Below are 22,337 nucleotides of genomic sequence, written 5' to 3' on the forward strand. Positions count from 1 at the left end.
TGGGGGTTGGTGAAAAGGATAGATGGACTTTGAATTGTTTCTGGAGCCACATTTCTGATTTTGTAAATATTTGTATGATAATTGCCTTTAATTTCGCAAGGAATTGGGTTGCAACTCAGATGGCATCATAGGTTGATTCACCCATACAACTACGTCATCTTCAATTTGCTTTTTTATATCAGGGAGAAGATTTCCAACTAAAATGGAAATTAAAAAATTTCTGTGTTCTGGATTTAAAGCTGTTTATCTTTGGAATGTTTTAGTAACTCCTTACATAAAGGCTTCAGAAAGTTGTTTGCTTTTTTCCTCTCTGGGTACATAGTTTTATTTTAGGTTAGGGGAGAAGACCTAAAAAAGTTCCTATCAGGCTCTGAATATTAGCTTCCAATTTGGCCAACTCTGACCATAGGGCTACTTGAGAAAAAAAAAAAATCCTTCAGCTATCTTGTCAGTTTTCAGCTGAGGCAAACAGTAAATATTCCTGGCAGTACTGAACAACCCACCCCTTGGACTCAAGAGGCATCCTCAAAGAGGGTGCAGAATGATGCGGGGTCAGTGAGCCGAGGAGTCGAAAGAAAGATTTCTTGGACTCTCAAGATCTGGCAGTAGTGCGCTTTTATTTAGAGAATAGTATGGAATAGCATGGGGACAGGACCCATGGGCAGTCAGGGCTGCTGCGTGGGGACAGGACCCACGGGCAGTCAGAGATGCTGCTGGCATGGGGAGCTGCTGCTGCTGCTGGCATGGGGACAGGACCCATGGGCAGGCAGAGTTGGTGCCGGCATGTTGCTGCTGCTGCTGCAAACATGGGTGGAGAGTAAGGCTAAATTTAAGGCATAGGTATGTAAGCCATCTCTTTACAAGACAACAGGTGGGGTCTGGCCATTGGGTGGTCCCACAACTTTTAGATAAGAATCAAATCGGATTAAGTGAAGGCCAGAAGCCACGACCCTAAATACTATCTTCAGCTAAAGACAAAGGAGGATGGGGGGGGGGGGGGAAGGGGCGGTCAGTTACATGAGGTTGCCAGACAGTAACCAACTTAAGTCCTTGCCTTCCCCATTAAGAATTTCCAGAGATAAGGCCATCCCGCCTTCCTCCTGGCACAGATGATGAGGATTTTAGGCTGATTAATTTTAAAAAACTGCAGATGAGAAGCAAGCTCCGAGGACTGGAATTTTGCTTGCCCTTTTGAGAGACCTTTGCATTTGTGAAGGAAGTGGGGATGACCTTGTAGGGTCCTGAAATTGGCCACTCCAGGATATATCTCTTTGGCATCGGGATTATTTGGGGCTGATTGCTTTTGATAAACTGGGACAGGGAAGGAGGCTCTGAGGAATGGAACTTGCCCTTGTTGGGACACATTTACATTTGTAAGGTCAATCTCTATCTGTAAAAGGTGCCTCCCTCTCTGTACCAGGAAGAAGAGAGATGACCTTATCTCTAGAAACTCTTAATGCCAGAGGCAAGAACTTAAGTTGGTTACTGTCTGGCAACCTCATGTAACTGATTTAGGGTGGTGGCTTCTGGCCTTTACTTAATCCGATTTGATTCTTATCTAAAAGTCGTGGGCAATGGCCAGACCCCACCTGCACTGATACCATTTTAACTTTTTTCCATGTGCTTTCCTTTGTCTTGGTAAAGAGATGACTCACATACCTATGCCTTATAAAATTTGCCCTAACCCTCAACTCCGGGCAGCAGCAGCATCTCTGACTGCCCGTGGGTCCTGTCCCCACGCACCAGCTCTGCCTGCCCATGGGTCCTGTCCCCATGCCAGCGTGGGCAGCAGAAGCGGCAGCAGCAGCAGCTCTGACTGCCCATGGGTCCTGTCCCCATGCTATTCCACACTATTCTCTAAATAAAAGAGCACTACTGCCAGATCTTGGGAGTCCAAGAAATCTTTCTTTCGACTCCTGGCTCACCAACCCCGCATCACAGAGAGGGAGGCATCTTTACAGATGGAGGTTTCCCTTACAAATGTAGATGTTTCCCAACAAAGGGCAAGCAACTCCAGCCCTCGGAGCCTGCTTCTCATCTGCAGTTTTAAAATTAACCAGCCTAAAATCCTCATCACAGAAGATATCTTATTTTCCTTTCTCTTCCGGGTACCACAGACACAGTTTCGGGAGAGCTGACTCTGGTAAGAATTCTTACCCTTCCTTGGCTTCTGCCAGTTTTCCCAGGATCACATCTTCAGGGGCCTAAGCAAGTAGGGTTTAAAGTAGAGAGTGTAACTCTGGTATCTACCAGAATTTGGCAAGGTATTTCATTAATTTTAATTTTAGCTTCCCTTGGCTGTTTAAAGGAATAACATAGGAATTTCCCAGAAAACCCCTGAGAGTCCCATTAATCCTGGGAGGGGCTCATATGGGGGTCCTCCTTCAAAAGTAGATACAGGGGTGTCTGTAAGGCCACTAACGGCAGACTTTTGCCTACGGTCATGTAGTCTCTTCAGAGTAGACAGACAGTTCAGACAGGCTTAGTAGAATGAGTACTCAAGTAAAAGAGAATAGAGGGGAGCAATAGGAGTTGCATCAGTCTTACAGTCTTTTAGATACCTCTTGTAGCTTTAATTTTTTATTAGCCTTTTGCAGTAAATCTTCAGTGGATTGGAGTGTTTCCTCCATAATGGCGATTGTAATTCTAGGTTGTTTTTAGTAAGATTTTTCCCTTTTTGTAGATGTTTGTAGCTTCTGGGACTATAGTTTTTAGGCCTAAAAATAAGCAAGTGTGCCAGAAGGTGTCATGCTCAGCTCTTTGGAATTTAAGGGCCCCATTCTTTTTTATCTAAGTCTTGGGGTCTCTTGGAGCCAAACTAATACCTAAGAGGGATATGCCACTGGGTTGGAGATTGTGTGGTATTTTACAGTGTACCTTGTTGCACAGAAATTTTCTTGAGGTTGACAGGTGACTTAGTGTCAATGTAACCCATTCTGCGACCAACTTATCCTAACAAAGGAGTCTTAGAGTTAGGTGGCAAATGCTCTAACAGCTTTTAAGTGCTAGACCCATGCTAACCAATTTTTGCAGCTTTTTTTTTTTGGCTTCTGAGATTCCCATTAGCAACAGCCTTTACCTACATAAAACTCACTGGACCCAGTCCAGCTTAAGATGGACCCAGTCAGACCCTGAACCCAGTCCGGTTTTTAAGTCGAGCCCAGTCTGACTCTGGAAGGTGACCACCATCAGTTCCCAACATGGAATCTTTGGACTAGAGAAAGGACTGAACCAGCAGACCCCAGAGAATGGAGACTTTGGACTAGGATTCTAAACAATTGGGGAACTGTGGAAAGTCAGTTAGATCTGGAGCTCAGTGCAAAGAGAGTGGAGCTCAGAATCCAGAGGAACTTACCCAGGGCCCTCAGAAACAGCAAGAAAGAGAACTCAAAAGGCTTCCCGAGTTGGGGGTCGGGGGGGCCGTGGCGGAGTAGTTAAGTTCGCACACTGCTGCAGCAGCCCAGGGTTTCGCTGGTTCGGATCCTGGGCGAGGACATGGCACTACTCATCAGGCCACGCTGAGGTGACGTTCCACATGCCACAGCTAGAAGGACCCACAACTGAAATATACAACTATGTACTGGGGGGATTTGGGGAGAAAAAGCAGAAAGGAAAAAAAAAGAGAAGAAGAAGGTTGGCAACAGTTGTTAGTCCAAGTGCTAATCTTTAAAAAAAGGGTTCACAGGTACCATGCTTGTGTTTCTCATTGTTCCTGAATGCCATCAGAAGTTTTCCTTTAGATCTCGATGCTGCCACCAAATCTGTTAAAAAACGAAATTTAACTGAGTAAGTTTTAAAGATCTTATTGGCTTTATTCAATGATTCATGAATCAGGCAGCATCCCAAATAGAAAATAGAAAGGAGCTCCAAAGAGCTGCACAAAATGAAAGGCTTTTATAGGCAGAGGGGACAGAGAAAGGAAATTTCTAGCAACGAGTGGATTGTTTCAGGCAAGCTTACCTTTCAGGCAAGGGACAGAGGGGTCTATCGTTGGATTACCTCACTATTGCTGACTAGGTAATTCCAGATTGACTGGTTAAAGGTTACATTCTGTTTAAAGGAGAGGCTGAAACTGCACTTAGGTTAGGTATTAAGTTTTGGTTTCATGACGTGACCTTAGCACAGGTGACTCCATTTTGGGCCTGTCGTCTCTCTTTTAATACATGGTGCAAGAATAATAACCAGTGCTTACAGCTTATTCTGTGCCCAGCACTGTCTTGAGCACTTTTATGTTGTTAACTCATTTCATCCTCACAACAGTCTTCCAAAGTGGGCATTAGTATTATCCCCATTTTACAGTTGATGAACTACAGAGATTAAGTAACTTGCCCAAGGTCACATGGCTAGTAAGTAGCAAAGCCAGATTTGAACCCAAGCAGTTTATCCCAGAATCCATGCTTCATTACTACACTAAGTGTAGCCAGATTCACTAGTAGAGTTTTTCTGACGTGCCTTTTTGTGTATGTTTAAGAAAAATCCTGGGGCTGGCCCAGTGGCACAGCAGTTAAGTGTACACGTTCCACTTTGGCAGCCTGGGGTCCGCCAGTTCGGATCCTGGGTACAGACATGGCACCGCTTGGCAAGCCATGCTGTGGCAGGCGTCCCACATATATAGTAGAGGAAGATGGGCATGGATGTGAGCTCAGGGCCAGTCTTCCTCAGCAAAAAGAGGAGGATTGGCAGCAGATGTTAGCTCAGGGCTAATCTTCCTCAAAAAAAATAAAACCCTTGAATTCTAGTCCCAATGCCATCTTTTCATCAATATGATCAATTTTTATCCTCCCAAAGTAATAAACTTGATTTTTATATCTACTCTTCTTTAGACAACAGATTACATGTAAGTTGGTATTCAAATTAATAGCAAAGAATCTAAGAAAACTAGACCATGCATAAGCTTGTAGTCTTGGACCTAGTGGTATTTCATATTTGCTTTCCTTTTATATTGTGGTAGATTTTGAGCTATTCAACATAAGTACGCAATCGGGGTCATATTACATACTATAGTTATTGGATCTGAAATCCCATTCAGAAAGAAAATCACACAATGGGAACCCTGTACCCTAAGATAGTGAACCTAAGGCACTGAAGAGTGTGGGGTACCAGAAGCTCCTGTTTGCAACTCTTGGTGACTTGGTTATCTGGAACTCTGACTCCTCCTTCTCTTGCCTTCCCTCTGACCCTTTCAGAAACTGCTTGTTAGCATGCACCTAAAGATGAACGGGGCAGATGGAGAAAGTGACCAAAAACAGTTATTGTGCTAGTCCCTAACTATTTTGCATATTCTTTTTTATTAGTGGAGCATAATGTCATTTTGTTATTCATTTCAGTTTTCAATTGTCTTTTGATTTTATTTAAATGCACAGTATTTCCCATTTGTTCATCTAGAAAGAAAATAATACTGTTTTTATTCACATCAGTACTAATGTATTGAATCCAGGAATGAAGTAAATGTGTTTTAGAGTAATAGATCAGCATAATTTTTGCTCAAATGGCAAACTGAGGAGATACAACCAAAATGCAAAAAAGAGAGTGCATCTCTAGCCTGAGAAGTTAATTATCAGCATTTCGTGAATATTTCAGATTTGGTGTGTTGCTGTCATTACAAAAAATGTAATTCTACTTTTTAAAATATGAGGATAACCTATATACAGTAATTTGTATATAGGTTAATTTGAGTGTAATTTGACACTCTTACTAGGAATTTTTATTACTCTCAGATGGCTATTTTATTATTTATTTCTGTAACTGCTCAATAGAGAGCAGTTTCTCAAGCCTTTTTGCGTGGGCCTTATTCTAATTCACCACTAGAAGCCACACCCAGGGGCACTTTCTTGAAGGACTTTTTCTCCTGATTTAGGGAAACCTGACCTCTCCCAGCTTTGGCTAACAGCTTTGAAGTATGATAGTTTGAAGTTTTCAAATCTGAGCAGCTTTTCTCTTTCTTCAGTTCCTTTGAATGGTTGCTTACCCATATAAAAGGATAGTCATTGTATGTGTTCCAGAGTCCCTTGCCTAATAAAAATCTCTTGCTGGATAGAATTCACAAAATTTGAGCTCCAAAAGGCCTGAACTTAGTCACTGATTTGTTTAATTACTTTACTCTTACTGTCCTTGTTCCTGAGTGTTCACGTTTTCTTGCCCAAGTTCGTCGCAGTTACTTGTGAGTTGGGATTTTAAATCTCAAGAGTGTACTACATTCATCCTAGCCACTTTCAACAGTACCTTCCCGTTCTTACCTACACCTGTCTCCAGCTACCAATTAAGTGTCTCTTATTAGAATAGAGAGAATGATTCCGTCACCCTTGACATGATTTGGATAAAAATCAGATTTTTATATGTAGCCAGTAAGGTACCTGTTCTTGCTGACATTTTTGGATGACTGTAATTTGAGAGCGTGGATTAGAATTAAGGTGGTCTGAATACTGAAGTGATTTTCGTATAATTGAAATACAGATGTACCTTGTGTTACATATATATGCTTCAAAATAAAAGTATGTGTGAACAATGTTTGTGAATTAATTCATGCTTTAAACCCACTAGGGGAGCTTTGTTATTTAAAGAAATACTGTAATAAGTCCTCTAGAAAGGAAGAATACTTCCAGCTTACATCTTGTGCAAATCTTTTTTCATTTATCTGTTTTGCCTAAAGCAAAGTATACTTTAATGAGGACAGTACCAACAGGGAGACGGAGCTTGTATAGGACAGGAGGAATTAGGTCCACTATCTGTGCTGAGATCTGAGAGTGGATAAATTTTCAATACATTTTTGCCCATTGATTCTGGAGAAGTAGTTCTCTTGGTCTCCTTCTAACATCTACCTCTTGCTTGTATGCTAGATCGAGCGGTTGGAAGTAAGCAGTCTTGCCCAGACTTCCAGTGCAGTAGCATCCAGCGCCGATGGCAGCATCCATACAGACTCTGTGGATGGAACACCAGACCCTCAGCGCACAAAGGCTGCCATTGCTCACCTGCAGCAGAAGATCCTGAAGCTCACAGAACAGATCAAGATTGCACAAACAGCCAGGGATGACAACGTGGCTGAGTACTTGAAGCTTGCCAACAGCGCAGACAAGCAGCAGGCCGCCCGTATCAAGCAGGTCTTTGAGAAGAAGAACCAGAAGTCTGCCCAAACCATCCTCCAGCTGCAAAAGAAGCTTGAGCACTACCACAGAAAGCTTCGAGAGGTGGAGCAGAATGGGATCCCTCGGCAGCCAAAAGACGTCTTCAGAGACATGCACCAGGGTCTAAAGGATGTGGGAGCAAAGGTGACTGGCTTCAGTGAAGGTGTGGTAGACAGTGTCAAAGGTGGACTTTCAAGCTTCTCCCAGGCGACCCATTCAGCAGCAGGAGCTGTGGTCTCAAAGCCCAGAGAGATCGCCTCACTAATTCGGAATAAATTTGGCAGTGCAGACAACATCCCTAATCTAAAGGACTCTTTAGAGGAAGGGCAAGTGGATGATGGGGGGAAGGCTTTGGGAGTGATTTCAAACTTTCAGTCGAGCCCAAAATATGGTAGTGAGGAAGATTGTTCTAGTGCCACTTCAGGCTCAGTGGGTGCCAACAGCACCACTGGAGGCATTGCTGTAGGAGCGTCTAGCTCCAAAACAAACACCTTGGACATGCAGAGCTCAGGATTTGATGCACTACTACATGAGATCCAGGAGATCCGGGAAACCCAGGCCAGATTAGAGGAATCCTTTGAGACCCTCAAGGAACATTATCAGAGGGACTATTCATTAATAATGCAGGCCTTACAGGAGGAGCGGTATAGGTAAGTTATATGGAATTAAAATCCTAAATTATTTATGTCTGGGGTTCCCCTCCCTTTGGACATGGGGTAGTGGCTTTAAAAGGTCTTTGTAGAATGTCTTTCTCTGGAGTATCCAGAGCACTTTAGATATGTCATATGACATCTCCATGAGTTCCTAATATAAGGAGCAAAACAGAGACACAGCAAAGTTAAATGACTCCCAAGATCACATACCGATGAAGCATTTTAGTCAGGAGATGATGATTACTTTACTTCTCCAATCTTCCATTCCAGTTTCAGACTTTCAAATAAAGCTCAAGCTTTCTAAGGCATTCACTTATTTATTTATAATCACTGGGGCCGGCCCCATGGCCAAGTGGTTAAGTTCACATGCTCCGCTTCGGCGGCCCAGGGTTTTGCTGGTTCGGATCCTGGGCGTGGACATGGCACCACTCGTCAGGCCAGGTTGAGGCAGTGTCCCACATGCCACAACTAGAAGGGCCCACAACTAAAAATATACAACTATGTACTGGGGGGATTTGGAGAGAAAAAGCAGAAAAGAAAAAAAAAAGAGAGATTGGCAACAGTTGTTAGCTCAGGTGCCAATCTTTGGGGAAAAAAATAAATAAAAAATATTTACACTCACAGAACCACAAAACCACAAATCATTACAGCCTATAGCTATACTACATTGAATTCAAAAGATCTATAACCTTCTGAACTCTAAAAATCAAAGATAGAGCCCAACCAAAATGTAATGAACTCTGTAGATATTTGGCTTTAAATATACTTATCTGGGCAATTGGTGTAGAAAGATTAGACTGGAAGTTAATTTGGATAAACATGTCTATTACCCTTGTTATGCATTGGCAGTATTCTTTAATATGCATGGAAAACCATATCTAAAGCAGTGAACTGAACTAACAAATAATCAAATGGACTCTAAAAATAAAACACCTGGTCCTTTGTACCATGTTAAACCTAACTCCCGGTTCAAATTCTAGTTCTGCTACTTACTAACCTTGAAAATTGGGCAAATTTCTTAACTTCTCTAAGTCATGGTTTCCTCATCTTTAACGTATGAATAATAATAGTCCTTAATAAGGTTATTGTGACATTTAAATGAAATAGTTTATGTAAAGCACATAGTTCATGCCTAGCCCCATAAATGCTTGATTGATGTTAGGTAGCAGCTGCACTTGCTGCTATTAAAATACACCCCTCTGAACATGGAGACCTGGGCGTTCCAAGTCGGCTGCTCAAGAAAACAACTGCCTGCTTTGACCCCTTTATTTTGATTGGATAGCAAACATTCCAGTTTTAAATTCTTCCAGAGTTTAAAATTCATAGAGAGTTTGTTATGTCTTCAAGGCAGATGTAGCCCAATGTGAGAAAATCAGAGGAAAAAAACAGGTCTCCCAGGGCCCCTCTGTATCCATTTAAAATAACTGAGACAAGACAGAACTTTGGCTCTTCATTATCACCTCATTAGAAGAATCAAGTCCAAGCCAGTTATGAGGTGATGACCAATGCATTTCTTCATTGCACTCTGGATTCTCTGCAGTAGGTAAATGACTAGTTTTATGGAATGAAGAGAGAATAAAGAAAACTTCTGAATTTTCAAAAGCAGAGGTAAAACCTGGGGGGGCTAGGGGAAGACATGTATAATCTGACTTTTGTCACTTCAGCTTTAGAATGGTCTTTCCTTAAAACAGAATCTTGAAGAAAGCAAGCCTTTTTTTCCCCAAGAAAGGCAGTGGAAAAGTCACAACTGTTTTACTCAACTGTTTTGTTGCACCAGTATTTCCATGTGTAGAGCAGTTAGAGATTTCTCCCCTGTTACATATGTCTTTACACAGTAAATATATTTATCTAATTTTGTTGGTCTTAGGAAAGTTTCACATAAGTGAAATTTTTCCCACAGATTGAAGCTTATTCTTTTAAGCACCAAAACTTTTCACATTTTGAGCATTTTTGGAGAATTTCTCTACCTTCTTTTAACAGAGTAGTATGTGCATTGAACCTAATTTGATTGGAAATAGCTTAAAACAGTGGTTCTAACTTAAAGTGATACTCTTAGGTCAGTGAGGGCATAAGGTTATTTGCCTCTATGGTAAATGGTCCTAGACACCTTGCTTTTTAAACTTCTTTTGTCTGCTTTTTATAGTGTGTTTTTCTCTCCTCCATATCTCCTCCACACTGTTAGTTAGCTGCCTGCAGTAGCCTCTGTTTACTAATTTCTATTTCTACTCTGTTGTAGGATTGGCTTTTTGTCTAGGAAGGAAGTAGGCTAGGGATGGATTTCAAGGATTCTTCTGTTACCAAGAACCAGTTAATGCCTAGATGGCTGATCTAGATACAATTCTGCTTATTTTCGATGCTTTAGCTTATTTTACTAATATCTGAGTTGACAGGAGGGAGGGCTTGCACAGTGTTGCTGCTTGTTGTTCAAATAATGAGGAGAAAGATACTACCACTGACAGCATTTACTGAACTCCTATGATGTCCATAATGCTAGAGGCTTTACATATATTTGCTAATCCTCACAATAGCCCTGCAAGGAAGATTGTATTATCCCCATTTTACAGATGAGGAAATTGAGGCCTACTGGGGATTTAAAATTTGCCAAAGGTCACTCAGTACATGGTAAAGCCAGGAGTCAAATCCAGTTTTATCTGACTCCAAAGCCAGTGTTCTTTTCACTGGACTGAAAAAACAGGACAGGTTTTTTCCCAAGCTCAACCCTGAAATCTCTGTGATTGAAAGACTTGTCTATAGTCTAGCTCTAAGAATCATTGACTGTATTGACAATGGGTATTGGGCCTTTTCCAGGTCAAAATGTTCATTTCACTAAAAATTGAGTTACTATTTTTAACGTATTTTTTATAAAATCCTGTGAATGCACAAGCTCTGGAAAGTTTTCTCAAGTTAGTACAACAGTGTAGGTAGGTAATAGGGGAAACATACTTAAGGAAACCTCCACCCCATCCTCATTTCCCCCTTTTCAGAGTCCCTTCTCAATAATGTCACTCACTTAATGTGCTTCCCATTGCTCTCTACCCCAGTGGTGGCACCAGGTCAAGATTTTTGCCCGAGACCATCTGTTTACTCTGGAATAATCAGAAACGTTCAGAAGCCTATGGAATACAGTGTTTCTCTCTTCATCCACATAATTGTGCCATGACTGAATAGTATTTCTTGAGCAGCCATGTGCACTTAGCCTAGGAATTCATTGTAGCAGAGTTTGCATCTGAACTTCACCTCAACCTTTGACTATAAAGTGTTTCGTCTTTGAGCTTTGCATTGGGCTCTCAGATATGAGTGAGATGATGTATTTTGGGAGGGTAGGAGGCAAGGTTTAGAACTTTTTTTTTAGTGATGAGATCTGTGCTGACTTCAGAGTCTTCCTGTCCCCTGTCTCTTCTTCTCATTAAGGTATTACTGCAAATTTGTTAATGGCACCTGGGTTCACTTAGTACTTTAGAGATAGAAGGGACCCTTAGATAATCTCATTCTACAGATGACATACTGAGGCCTAGAAAAATAAAGTGACTTTTGCCAGGTCACACAGTAAAAGGATTTAACATGTATTTAATTTGCTACTAAAAACTATTCTCATAGGGGCCAGCCTGGTGGCACAGCGGTTAAGTTGGCACCTTCCAATCGGCGGCCCAGAGTTCACTGGTTTGGATCCCTGGTACGGACATAGCACCATTTGGCATGCCATGCCGTGGTAGGCGTCCCACATATAAAGTAGAGGAAGATGGGCATGGATGTTAGCTCAGGGCCAGTCTTCCTCAGTGAAAAGAGGAGGATTGGCAACAGATGTTAGCTCAGGGCTAATCTTCCTCAAAAAAATTTTTAAAATTTTAAAAACCGTTCTCATAGTGTGTCTGTGGTATTAATGTGCTACCATAGAAAAAAGTTCAGCTGTAGCAAAATGCATTGAAAATAGGAACGACCTAGGAAAACAGTTCATCCGCGGTTTTACAGGTTTCTTTTGTAGTTTTTTTCCCTTAGGGGATCTGGCCTGGAATCCAACTCAGCTACTGCCTGTATAGAGCAGTGTCATGTAGGGCAGGCTAAAAACTCTCCTGGTGTTGATGAGCAGTAATGTCATTTTAAAAGCTTCTATTTTAAGGGGATTACTGTCCTTTGGAAGCCGGCTTCTGAGACTGTTTGTATTAAGCCCAGGGATATTTTAAATAGCACTGAGTCATAGGAGCAAAAATACAGAAGGAGGTAGTCACCATGAGCAGTTATCACAAGCAGTAGAACAGACAGTAACTGGGCTAACCCAATTAGGCACAGGACATTGGACTTCTAACTAAATAAACTACTGCTTAAATATAGTTTTACTTTACTATCATTGGACATAAAACAGAGATAGGGTCAAATAGAGCTATTTGAGCCCTTTTATTCCGAGTGTTAAACCTGTTTGTCAACTGTAAATTGATCTGAGAGTCTCCGGAGGGTATGTAAAATAGGTTTGGACAATAGAAACTATTTGAAGTTTGAAATAGAAACTGAGAATATTGGATCAAATTAACTCTTCATTTATAAGAGAAAAAAGCCCAATTAGGAGATGCTCTTATGAAAGGTAAGATCTTCAATAAAAGAGATTAACAGATAAGCTCTTCCCAGTTTAGCTGCTGAAAAGGTAATGGAGGAAGAATGGGAGGGAAGGAGAGAGGAAGGAAGGGAGAAAGAGAAAGAAAATTAATTATTTCATTAATTAATTGAGGTTGGATAAGCCTGAGTTTACTTGCCAGTTCTGACATTGATTAGCTGTGTGACCTTATGTAACCCATCTGAGCCTCAGTTTCCTCTCTAAAAACAAGGTAATGATATCTATTGTACAGAGCTGTTGACATTATTAAATGAGATACTGTATGTGGAAGCATCTAGTATGGTCTGGAGTGTGCCAGGATGTTAGAAAGCTGTCATTACCAAGTCTCCAAATTGCCCAGAAAGCCCCTTTAGCTTTTATTTATTCCCTATATGCTTTTAGGCATCTGCTGTTTCATGTCTTTAAGACAGTGCGCTGCCTACCTTAAAAGTTTTGGGGACTGATTGTCAACTGGGGGCTAATTCTGCTTTTTCCTTTTCAACTGAGGTCTAGTTCTATGTTTCCTAGCCTCTTTTCGGGCTTCAACATAAATGAGGTAACAAAAGGTAAGGAGGGAAAATCCACTTTCCCCAATTCAACGAGGAATACATTCAAGTTCCCACCACATGTTATGTCCCCTACCCCATTTATATGTCTCCATTCTGGTCAAACACTGACAGAAGCTACCTCAGGTCCCTGATATGCATTTAGGAAATAGTAGTCTGCTCCCGTAGTTGCCTGTGTCAGCCCTGGTACCTAGTTCTTCCTGTTTCTCTCAGTACCTGCTCTACAAGATCTTCAGCCATCCTGTCCTGGTGACCTATTGCCCAACTAGAGAAGCACCACTGGCTCTCAGAGATGGCTTCAAACTTTTGAGGCACACCCAAAGAGTGGTAAAGCATTCCCAGCCTGTGCACTCACCCTGTTTCTCATTCATCAGGAATCTGACCCAAAAGAGCCCTGGCTTATGTTTGATCTAGGAAGGTGACTACTGTGGTGACTAATTCAGTGCATGAAACACTTTTCCAAGATCAGTATTCATTTATGAATTGTTCACCTACAACAAAATTTAGATGTGTTTTAATACTTTGTAGATAGAGCAGGTTTTGTTTCTTGAGGGGAGGAATTTCGACTGCCCAAATAGGACATAACCTACTTTTTTAAAAAGGATCTTATAATGTTAAGGCTTTCTGTTTGCTGATAGTTAAACCATATTTAGGTCTCTGTGTTCTCTTTGAGTTGTAATGGTTTAGGAAGGATCTTTGAGTAAAAAGTCTCAAAATGAGATTATTAATCTCATGCTACTTTTGTGTTCCCAGATGGAATCTCATGAAAAGCATGTGCCAGTCAAAATCATATACTAGTAGGATCAAGAACCCCTACTTTCATGTCCAGAGAGCTTTCATTGGTGTCATTTGAAGGGGTTAAAATACTTTGCAGGGAGTCCTTGGTTTTAAAAAATCACATATGAAAGGCTATACACAATTTCCCTTCCCTTTTTCCCCTCTACTCTTTGGTTTGGTGTTAATATTGAATGAGAGGACTCAGGTGCTCTTTTTATGAATTCCCTAGGTATTTGGCTTCTCCATTTTAAGATTTAGACAGGAAATAAACACTAGCAAGTAAAGTAAACAAAAGAGATTATAATATTAATAATGGGAATAGTGGGAAGTCAGTGGGAGATGGAGTATAGGCACTTTCTTCCTTTTGTTGTTGTTCAGATATTGCATTAGGTTAATAGTACAGAAAAAGAAAATTTTTAAAAAGACAACAATAAAACAAATATAACAACAAGAGGCATGAACCAAGTGGTTCAGATCCTCACTGCTCTTCACTAATAGGGGAAAGTTACTGCATCTTTCTCGGCCTCCTATTTCTTTTTTTTTTTCCTCCTCCCCAAAGCCCCAGTACATAGTTGTTATATCCTAGTTGTTCTATGTGGGATGCCGCCACAGCATGGCTTGATGAGCTGTGCGTATATCTGTGCCCAGGATCCAAACCAGCGAACTCTGGGCTGCCAAAGCAGAGCATGTGAACTTAACCACTCAGCCACAGAGTCGGGCCCCCCATTTCTTAATTTTAAATTGAAGTGCCTCCCAGGGAGGAAGGAGGTGAGGATTAATGTAGAAATGTCTTCATGAATCTGAGTTCCTCAGAGGCGGATGCTACACATAGAAAGGCTTGGGGGTGTGGGTAAATTGTTGTTGTTCTTGTTATTATTGGTGCCAGTGTTGTAATGTTTTGATACTTACAATGGTTAAGTAGATTAGATTGAACTCTAAATTCCGCCCCCACATGCACTCCTCCACCCAAAGTAACACCATATCATTTTTACTGGGCTCTTTGTGTTAGCCTGTTTTCAGACCATAATTTCACACGTGAGTTATGTAAGCCACACAGAGGCTGATGGCACTGAAAAAAAAAAGTTTGACTGGAATTTGCTAAGGGTGATCAGGTTTGTGCTTTCAAACTGTAGGCTGTGAAAAGAGCTGAGGAGCAAACTTCCATGACCTTGTTGAACAAATTAGAGAAAGTGTTTTAATAACGACAGGCCAATAAAGTTCTTTCAAGGTACTGAGGCAACCCAGAAGACCTGCATTCCGAGACACCAAGGGCATCTTGCCAACCTCTTTCTTCATCATATTTTTCAAAAGTCTCAAAGTTTATGGCTTTCTTAGTTTCCTCCCTGATGTTTCCTGCAGATTGGAGGTACTTACTATGGTAACCGAAACGCAATTGTTTGTGTGACTGTAATAGGATTTCAGCTACACAATAGCAGCTGCAACTTTTCTGTTCTTTCAGAAAGTCATCATTCTCCAGGTAATTCTTATGACTTGAAGAGGGAAACACATGCTGGTAGTTAGTAGTCGATGAATTAATGGGGCTGTTTCAACTGGACCCATTGTGGACCGCCTTCACTCCTCAGTTCTGCGTTTTTGTGTCACCTTGGCAAGTCTCCTAACAAGTTTGTCCATTTCATCTCTGGGAAAATGAAGTCCATTCTACTTACCCAGATGCTACTTTGCTATTTAACTACTTGCTAGTACAGTACTCTCTCTAGGAACAATAATTATATTTTCTATTTTGGGAAGACTCAGCTTGAGGAGAACTTACTGCTAATTTCCCATGTAATCGTGAGTAAATTGTTCAATCTCTGAAAGACTTTATTTTATTTTATTTTTTTTTAAAGATTGGCACCTGAGCTAACATCTGTTGCCAATCTTTTTTTTTTCCTTCTTCTCCCTGAAACCCCCAAGTACATAGTTGTATATTGTAGTTGTGGGTCCTTCTAGTCGTGCCATGTGGGACGCCGCCTCAACATGGCCTGATGAGCGGTGCCATGTCCACGCCCAGGATCCAAACCAGCCAAACCCTGGGCCACTGAAGCAGAGCGCGCGAACTTAACCACTCGGCCACCGGGCTGACCCCTGAAAGACTTTATTTTCTACAAGGGCATGGTAACGATTAGCAGTTTCTACTCACCTCTTTCTGGAGATTTATAAAGATAAGATAAAATTTACTTGAGATACTTTCTAACACACATACAAAACACATGCCATGAAAGGAAGGGGGGTAGGACAATTTTATCAATTTAAAGGAAACGTGGAACAGGCCAGTGAATGGAACTAGTTGAATAATCTGGCAAACTTGAGCCGGGGAAATGGCAGGAACCCATTTGTTTGCTTGTGCTGGTGCTCTTGATGAAGAAATAAGAAGTAAGGAGCTTATGCCCAAAGTGGAGTAAACCCATTTATGCCCAGTAAACCCATTTGTGTGTTGTCATAGAAAACAGTGAAAATTCCAGAATATATAAAATTGGGGTTGTGGAGATAGATAAAGAAATGGAGGATTAGAGAAAAAAAATCAAAAGTAGGAACCCGTAAACAGTGGAACCACATAGCATTTGAGACCACGTGACAATCAACAAGCGGTCCTGTTGAACTCCCTCACTAGGGCTTGTTGGAGGGAACAAGGAGAATCCCAAAAGAGAAAAATGAAACCGAATGTGTACTTGTGATATATCTCTCCCACTGAGCACCTTTTTTGTGCCAGGCATTTGACATCTGTCTCCTATTTAATCTTCACAGTTGCCCTTTGGAGTAGATAGATTTCTTCTTTACAGATAAACACAGTCACTCACCCCAATAAGTTGCAGAGCTAGGATTTTAATTCAAAACCTAGACTGAGCAGATATATCAGCTGATACATAGTGCATAAAAAGTGCGTAAAAACATTTATAAGTGCAAAGAAGGTGCATAGCAGAAGCAGTGAAGATAGAGCCTTCAGATATAATAGGAGTTGAAGCAAATTTGGTCTGAAAATGGCTTCCAGAACCTTTGACATGTTAGTGACCATTATATGATAAACCTTGGCTTATAAAATCAAGAGTTTGGGAACAAGTACTGAGGACTTTTTTAAGTACTATATGATTCATAGATAGTCTTACCTATTTATGCATAGTGTTACATAATTAGAGTCTCTCTCCCTCTACAAACAGGTAAAAATCTGAGGGGCAGCCTAAGATCTTATTAATCTATCATCTTAGCTGTTCACGACTGTAAGTATCCAAAACAGATTTTGTCACAACCCTAACCCATGAAACAGCACAAAAAGGAACCTAAAAGAGATACATGCAGGAACTCCATAAAATACTCTCAAACAAAAGTTGCAAACAGCGCAAGGAAATCCAGTTGATGAAAGAAACCCAATGTGAAACAGATGAAACAAATGAGAGATTATACTGCCACATGACAACAGAATGATACCTTCAAAGTGCTCGGGGGGGAAAACACTATGACCTTGGAATGCTATGTCCACCTAATTTATTATTGGAGAAGGAGGGTGAAATTAAGACACTTTCAGACATATGTAGCAAAAATTTACCACATATAAAAACCTTAGCTGAGAGAAATATGAAAGGATATACTTCAAGAAGAAAAAAATTAACTCAAACAATGGGTAAGAGAAATCAATAAAGCCTGTTGGTAAATCTAATTAAGTAGGGACTTAAAACTATATTTATTAAAAAATCTTAGTGTCTGCATCAATTTGGATCTAAAATTCTGGAAGAGAATATGAGATTCAAGGTTTGCATTTCAAAGGAATATTAAAGGGTGTTAAAACTTTGGGGGGAAAAGCGTATTTTGTACCCTAATCTGCCTCTCACTTGCTATCTGACAAGTTTCTCTTCACTTTATTTCTGTCCCCTTCAATTAATGGATGCTCACAGAAACGTTAGGATAAATAAAAGACAAATGCGAGTGCAATTTTGGTTTTCAGTTAGATGTATATATATGCAACTCCTGTAGCCTAGGCAAAAATGACAAAATAGGCTGACTTATGCCTTTGTCTCCCAGCAGGTACTTTCTACTGCAGAGACGATTCACAGGGGCAGGAAGGCTCTCGTGACTCTGACCTCTTCTTCTCACCCGACCTTTTATAATATACAACAAAATGTGTGTCACCCTAGCAAAGACGGTTCCCAGGCTTGGGGGCTAGGATATTCTCTAGCAGCAGCCTGTGAGCTCTGACTTGGCCTGGCCCTTTTCTCCTTATCACCCAGAATGAAGACAGTGGAATAGAGGGCAGGCTTATCTTTACAATAGCGTGAGGCAAGAGAGCTGAAAGAAACCAGTCAGCAGACTGAGTTCAAAATGATATTGACAGATGCAGGTATAGTCAAGACTTTACCAGGGATTAGATCTATAGAAATACCTAGGGAACTACAGTCATGCACCCTATAATCACATTTTGGTCAACAATGACCACATATACAACAGTGGTCCCGTAGGATTAGTACTGTACATCCTGGTGTAGTACACTATACCATCTAGGTTTGTGTAAATGTACTCTGATCGCACAATGATGAAATCACCTAATAACACATTTTTCAGAAGGTATCCTCGTCGTTAAGCAAGGGATGGCTGTTCTTCCTATTGCTGAATGCAGGTATCAGAGGTAATGGAGATGAGGGAGGAGCTTGTTCTTTGTGGCGCCAAAGGACTATGGGGTGAGATTATGAGTAGCTAGGTTTTAGTTCAGATTTAGATAGATATCTGTCTTTGAAGCAGTGAAAAAAACTGCCTTAAAAAAAAAGACCCTGGCACTAGACATATTGAAGGAGAGATTGCTTGTCAGGGATGTTGTAAAAAGAATTCCTCCATTGAAAGAGGTTTAGCTAGACCTAGACCTCTAAGATCTTTGTATCCCCTAGAATTTAAGATTCTTTCTACTCAGGGAACCTATTTTTTTTTTTTTTTTTTTAAGATTTTATTTTATTTTTTCCTTTTTCTCCCCAAAGCCCCCCGGTACATAGTTGTGTATTCTTCGTTGTGGGTTCTTCTAGTTGTGGCATGTGGGACGCCGCCTCAGCGTGGTCTGACGAGCAGTGCCATGTCCGCGCCCAGGATTCGAACCAACGAAACACTGGGCCGCCTGCAGCGGAGCGCGCGAACTTAACCACTCGGCCACGGGGCCAGCCCTCAGGGAACCTATTTTTATCTTTCAAACAATACTTTAAATGTTTGTAGTATATTTCTTTTCACAACATACTGCTTCTAACAACTGTAAAGGAGTAGGGGGTTACATGAAATAACGGTAATCTTAGAGACATGTAAAATAGGGTGTGGGATATTTGCATTTATTTTATGGTTGGCACAACGATGTGGACTGGTGATGCGCCTCAAATGAGACTAAGGCGGTGAATCAGTCACCGTAGGAAATATTTGGTTGGTTAAAAAGTTTCAAACTGGGGCTGGCTCCATGGCCGAGTGGTGAAGTTCGCATGCTCTGCTGCAGGCAGCCCAGTGTTTGATTGGTTCGAATCCTGGGCGTGGACATGGCACTGCTCATCAAACCACACTGAGGCAGTGTCCCACATGCCGCAACTAGAAGGACCCACAACGAAGAATATACAACTATGTACCAGGGGGCTTTGGGGAGAAAAAGGAAAAAAATAAAAGCTTTAAAAAAAAAAAGTTTCAAACTGCCCATTAATTCAGGAAGAATGTATTCATGTGTTGCCTTCTTTTTCACGAAGTGGAAGCATTTTCAGCAAGGCCAGTATTTTCCTTGGTAGGCTATGAAGATGAAAAGGAGAAAAACAGACATTTTTTCACACCTCCTGTGTGTTCAAATGAATATAAAAGATAGAAATTATTACCCTTATTTTATAGATGAAGGAACTTGCTCAGGAAAGTGAGCTAACCTAAGACCATACAGCTTATGAGAGGCAGAACCAGGACTTGAACCCAGGTGTTCCTCGCTATAGCACCTATAATCATTTTTTCCCAATGTTCATTATAAAACTTTCAAACACACTATAAACTTGAAAAAAATGGTACAGTGAACACCCATACACCCACCTCTTAGATTCTACATTTATTATATTGTTTTATCACATATATTTCCATTTATCTATCCCCTCATCTGTCTTATTTTTTTATGCATTTCAATGTAAATTGCAAACATCTATAATCTTTTTTAACAGCTTTATTGAGATGTAATTCATATACAATACAATTCACCCATTTAAAGTATACAAATCGATGGGTTTGAGTATATTCACAGATTTTTGCAACCATCACCATAATCAATTTTAGGACATTTTCATCACCTTCTAATCTTCCCAACCCTGCCCCAGTCCCTGGCAACCATTAATCTTTCTGTCCCTATACATTTGCCTGTTTTGAACATCTCATATATGTGGAATCATACAGTTTGTGGTCCTTTCCGGCTGTCATCTTTCAACGTACCATAATATTTTCAAGGCTTATCCATATTGTAGCATGTGTCATTACATGATTTCTTTTTCTTTCAAAATAATACTCTATTTTATGAATATACCACATTTTATTTATCAATGCATCAGTTGATGGACATTGAATTATTTTCACTTTTTGGCTATTATGAATAATGCTGCCATGAACATTCATTTGCAAGTTTTTGTGTGGAAATAAGTTTTCATTTCTCTTTGGTGTATATCTGGAATGGAATTTTTGGGTCATATGGTAACTCTTTGTTTAGCTTTTTGAACAATTGCCTGTTTTCCAAAACAATTGCACTATGTTACAGCACTGCCAGCAGTGTACCAGGGTTCAAATTTCTCCACGTTCTCATCAACACTTGTTTTCTTCTTCTTCTTTATTCTAGGTCCATAATCTTTTTATTCCACTCCTCCTCCCACTGATTCCACCTTGACATCAAGCTCCAAACCATCATGTCATTATAGTACTGTCCAGCCTCCTTTGTAGCTATGTGATTTGGATTAGCTATAGACATGACTCAGATTTCTTTCTTATAAAAGGTTTTAGCTTATCTGGGCTCCTTAAGTAGTTTCAAAGTGGCTTCACAGTGTAAAGGTTAAGAACTTGTATTTTAAAGTCAAACAAACCTAGATTAAAATTCTTGCTCCCCTACTTAATTTCTGTGTGTCCTCGGGCAAGTCACTTTGCTTCTCTGAGCTTCAGTTTCCTCATCTGTAAAGTAAAGATATTACCTACTACCTTCTTGGGGTTGTGAAAATGAATTTGCATAGTAGATACTGAATAAATAGGAACTGCTACTGCTATTACTTTTTTTTAATCTATTCTAATGATATGTGTGAGCCATATTTAATATCAAATAAGATTCCCCAATATTCCTGAGAGACTATATGATTTATGGGCCAAGAGATTAGATGGTAGCCTATGGAACACATGCCAAGATGTCATACGGGTCTACTTTCATCAGCATACAGGCTGGTTGCCACTACCACTGTGTTCCCCTCCCTGCCACCCATCATCAATCCTTAGCTTAGGAGAGATCTTTGATACCAGGCCTACCCCTTCCCTTAAATTCCAAGGGACTAACACATTGGAACACCCCTTTTAAAAAGTCTCTAGCCCCTCTCTGGTGAGGAGAGAGGATGATAAAATCGTCAAACACTAAAAACACCGCAAAACAGTTGGCTTAAATAGGACATTCATGAAACAGTATATTAACATAATCTTATGGCATTTGGTAAACTTAAAATTTGGTGGAAAATCAATTCCAGAGGTAGTGCACATGTTTCCAAGCACATACCTTGGGCAGCAGATAAAGGGAAAAACAGAGTCACAGAGAATATCAGCCCCAGTTACAGACAAAAGGTGGAAAGGCTTTCTGATCGATCTGTTTAGTCACTTTAGTAACAGAGTTTCAGTGTGAAAGAAAACAGTACAGAGATTCATAGTAAGGATAAAGGAGAACTAAAGAGGATTCAGTAACATAGTAAAAAGGATCAGACTATGCCTTCTTAAAAAGAAATTCTTGGGGCCAGCCCGGTGGCTCAGTGGTTAAGTGCACATGTTCTGCTTTGGCACCCTGGGGTTCGCCGGTTCGGATCCCGGATACGGACATGGCAGTGCTTGGCAAGCCATGCTGTGGTAGGCGTCCCACATATAAAGTAGAGGAAGATGGGCACAGGTGTTAGCTCAGGGCTAATCTTCCTCAAGAAAGAAAGAAAGAAAGAAAGAAAGAAATTCTTGGGGCCAGCCCCTTGGCCAAGTGGTTAAGTTCACACACTCCGCTTCAGCAGCCCAGGGTTTCACAGGTTCAGATTCTGGGTGTGAACCTAGCACTACTCATCAGGCCATGCTGAGGCAGCGTCCCACATTGCAGAGCCAGAAGGACCTACAACTGGAATATACAACTGTATACTGGGGGGCTTTGGGGAGAAGAAGAAGAAAAAAGGAAAAAGATTGGCAACAGATGCTAGCTCAGGTGCCAATCTTAAAAAAAAAATCTTGTGTCTTAGAGAAGGAATGGACTTTATGGTATAGTTATTTATTATATAGTTATTGGAAGGGAGAATGCTGGTGATGCCACAACATAAAAATTACCAAAAACAGAGAACTTCCATGTATTCCTTAAAAGTTTGCGTACTACAGGGGCCGGCCCCATGGCCAAGTGGTTAAGTTTGCACAATCCACTTTGGTGGCCCAGGGTTTTGCTGGTTCG

The 22,337-nt window shown here is 40.8% G+C and overlaps 1 protein-coding gene across 17 annotated transcripts in view; it reads left to right on the plus strand.

Moving 5' to 3' along the window:
* TMCC1 (transmembrane and coiled-coil domain family 1) overlaps window positions 1-22,337 on the plus strand; it is a 251,308-nt gene that overhangs the window by 220,657 nt on the left and 8,314 nt on the right. For all 17 annotated transcript variants that reach the window (XM_014731398.3, XM_023619926.2, XM_070237209.1 and 14 more), the window contains one exon: window positions 6,837-7,771. In XM_014731398.3, the coding sequence (XP_014586884.1) occupies window positions 6,837-7,771 (935 nt within the window). The remainder of the gene's footprint in view (window positions 1-6,836; window positions 7,772-22,337) is intronic.

Source organism: Equus caballus, chromosome 16 (genome assembly GCF_041296265.1).
Source record: "Equus caballus isolate H_3958 breed thoroughbred chromosome 16, TB-T2T, whole genome shotgun sequence".
In the NCBI taxonomy this organism is placed as follows: domain Eukaryota; kingdom Metazoa; phylum Chordata; class Mammalia; order Perissodactyla; family Equidae; genus Equus; species Equus caballus.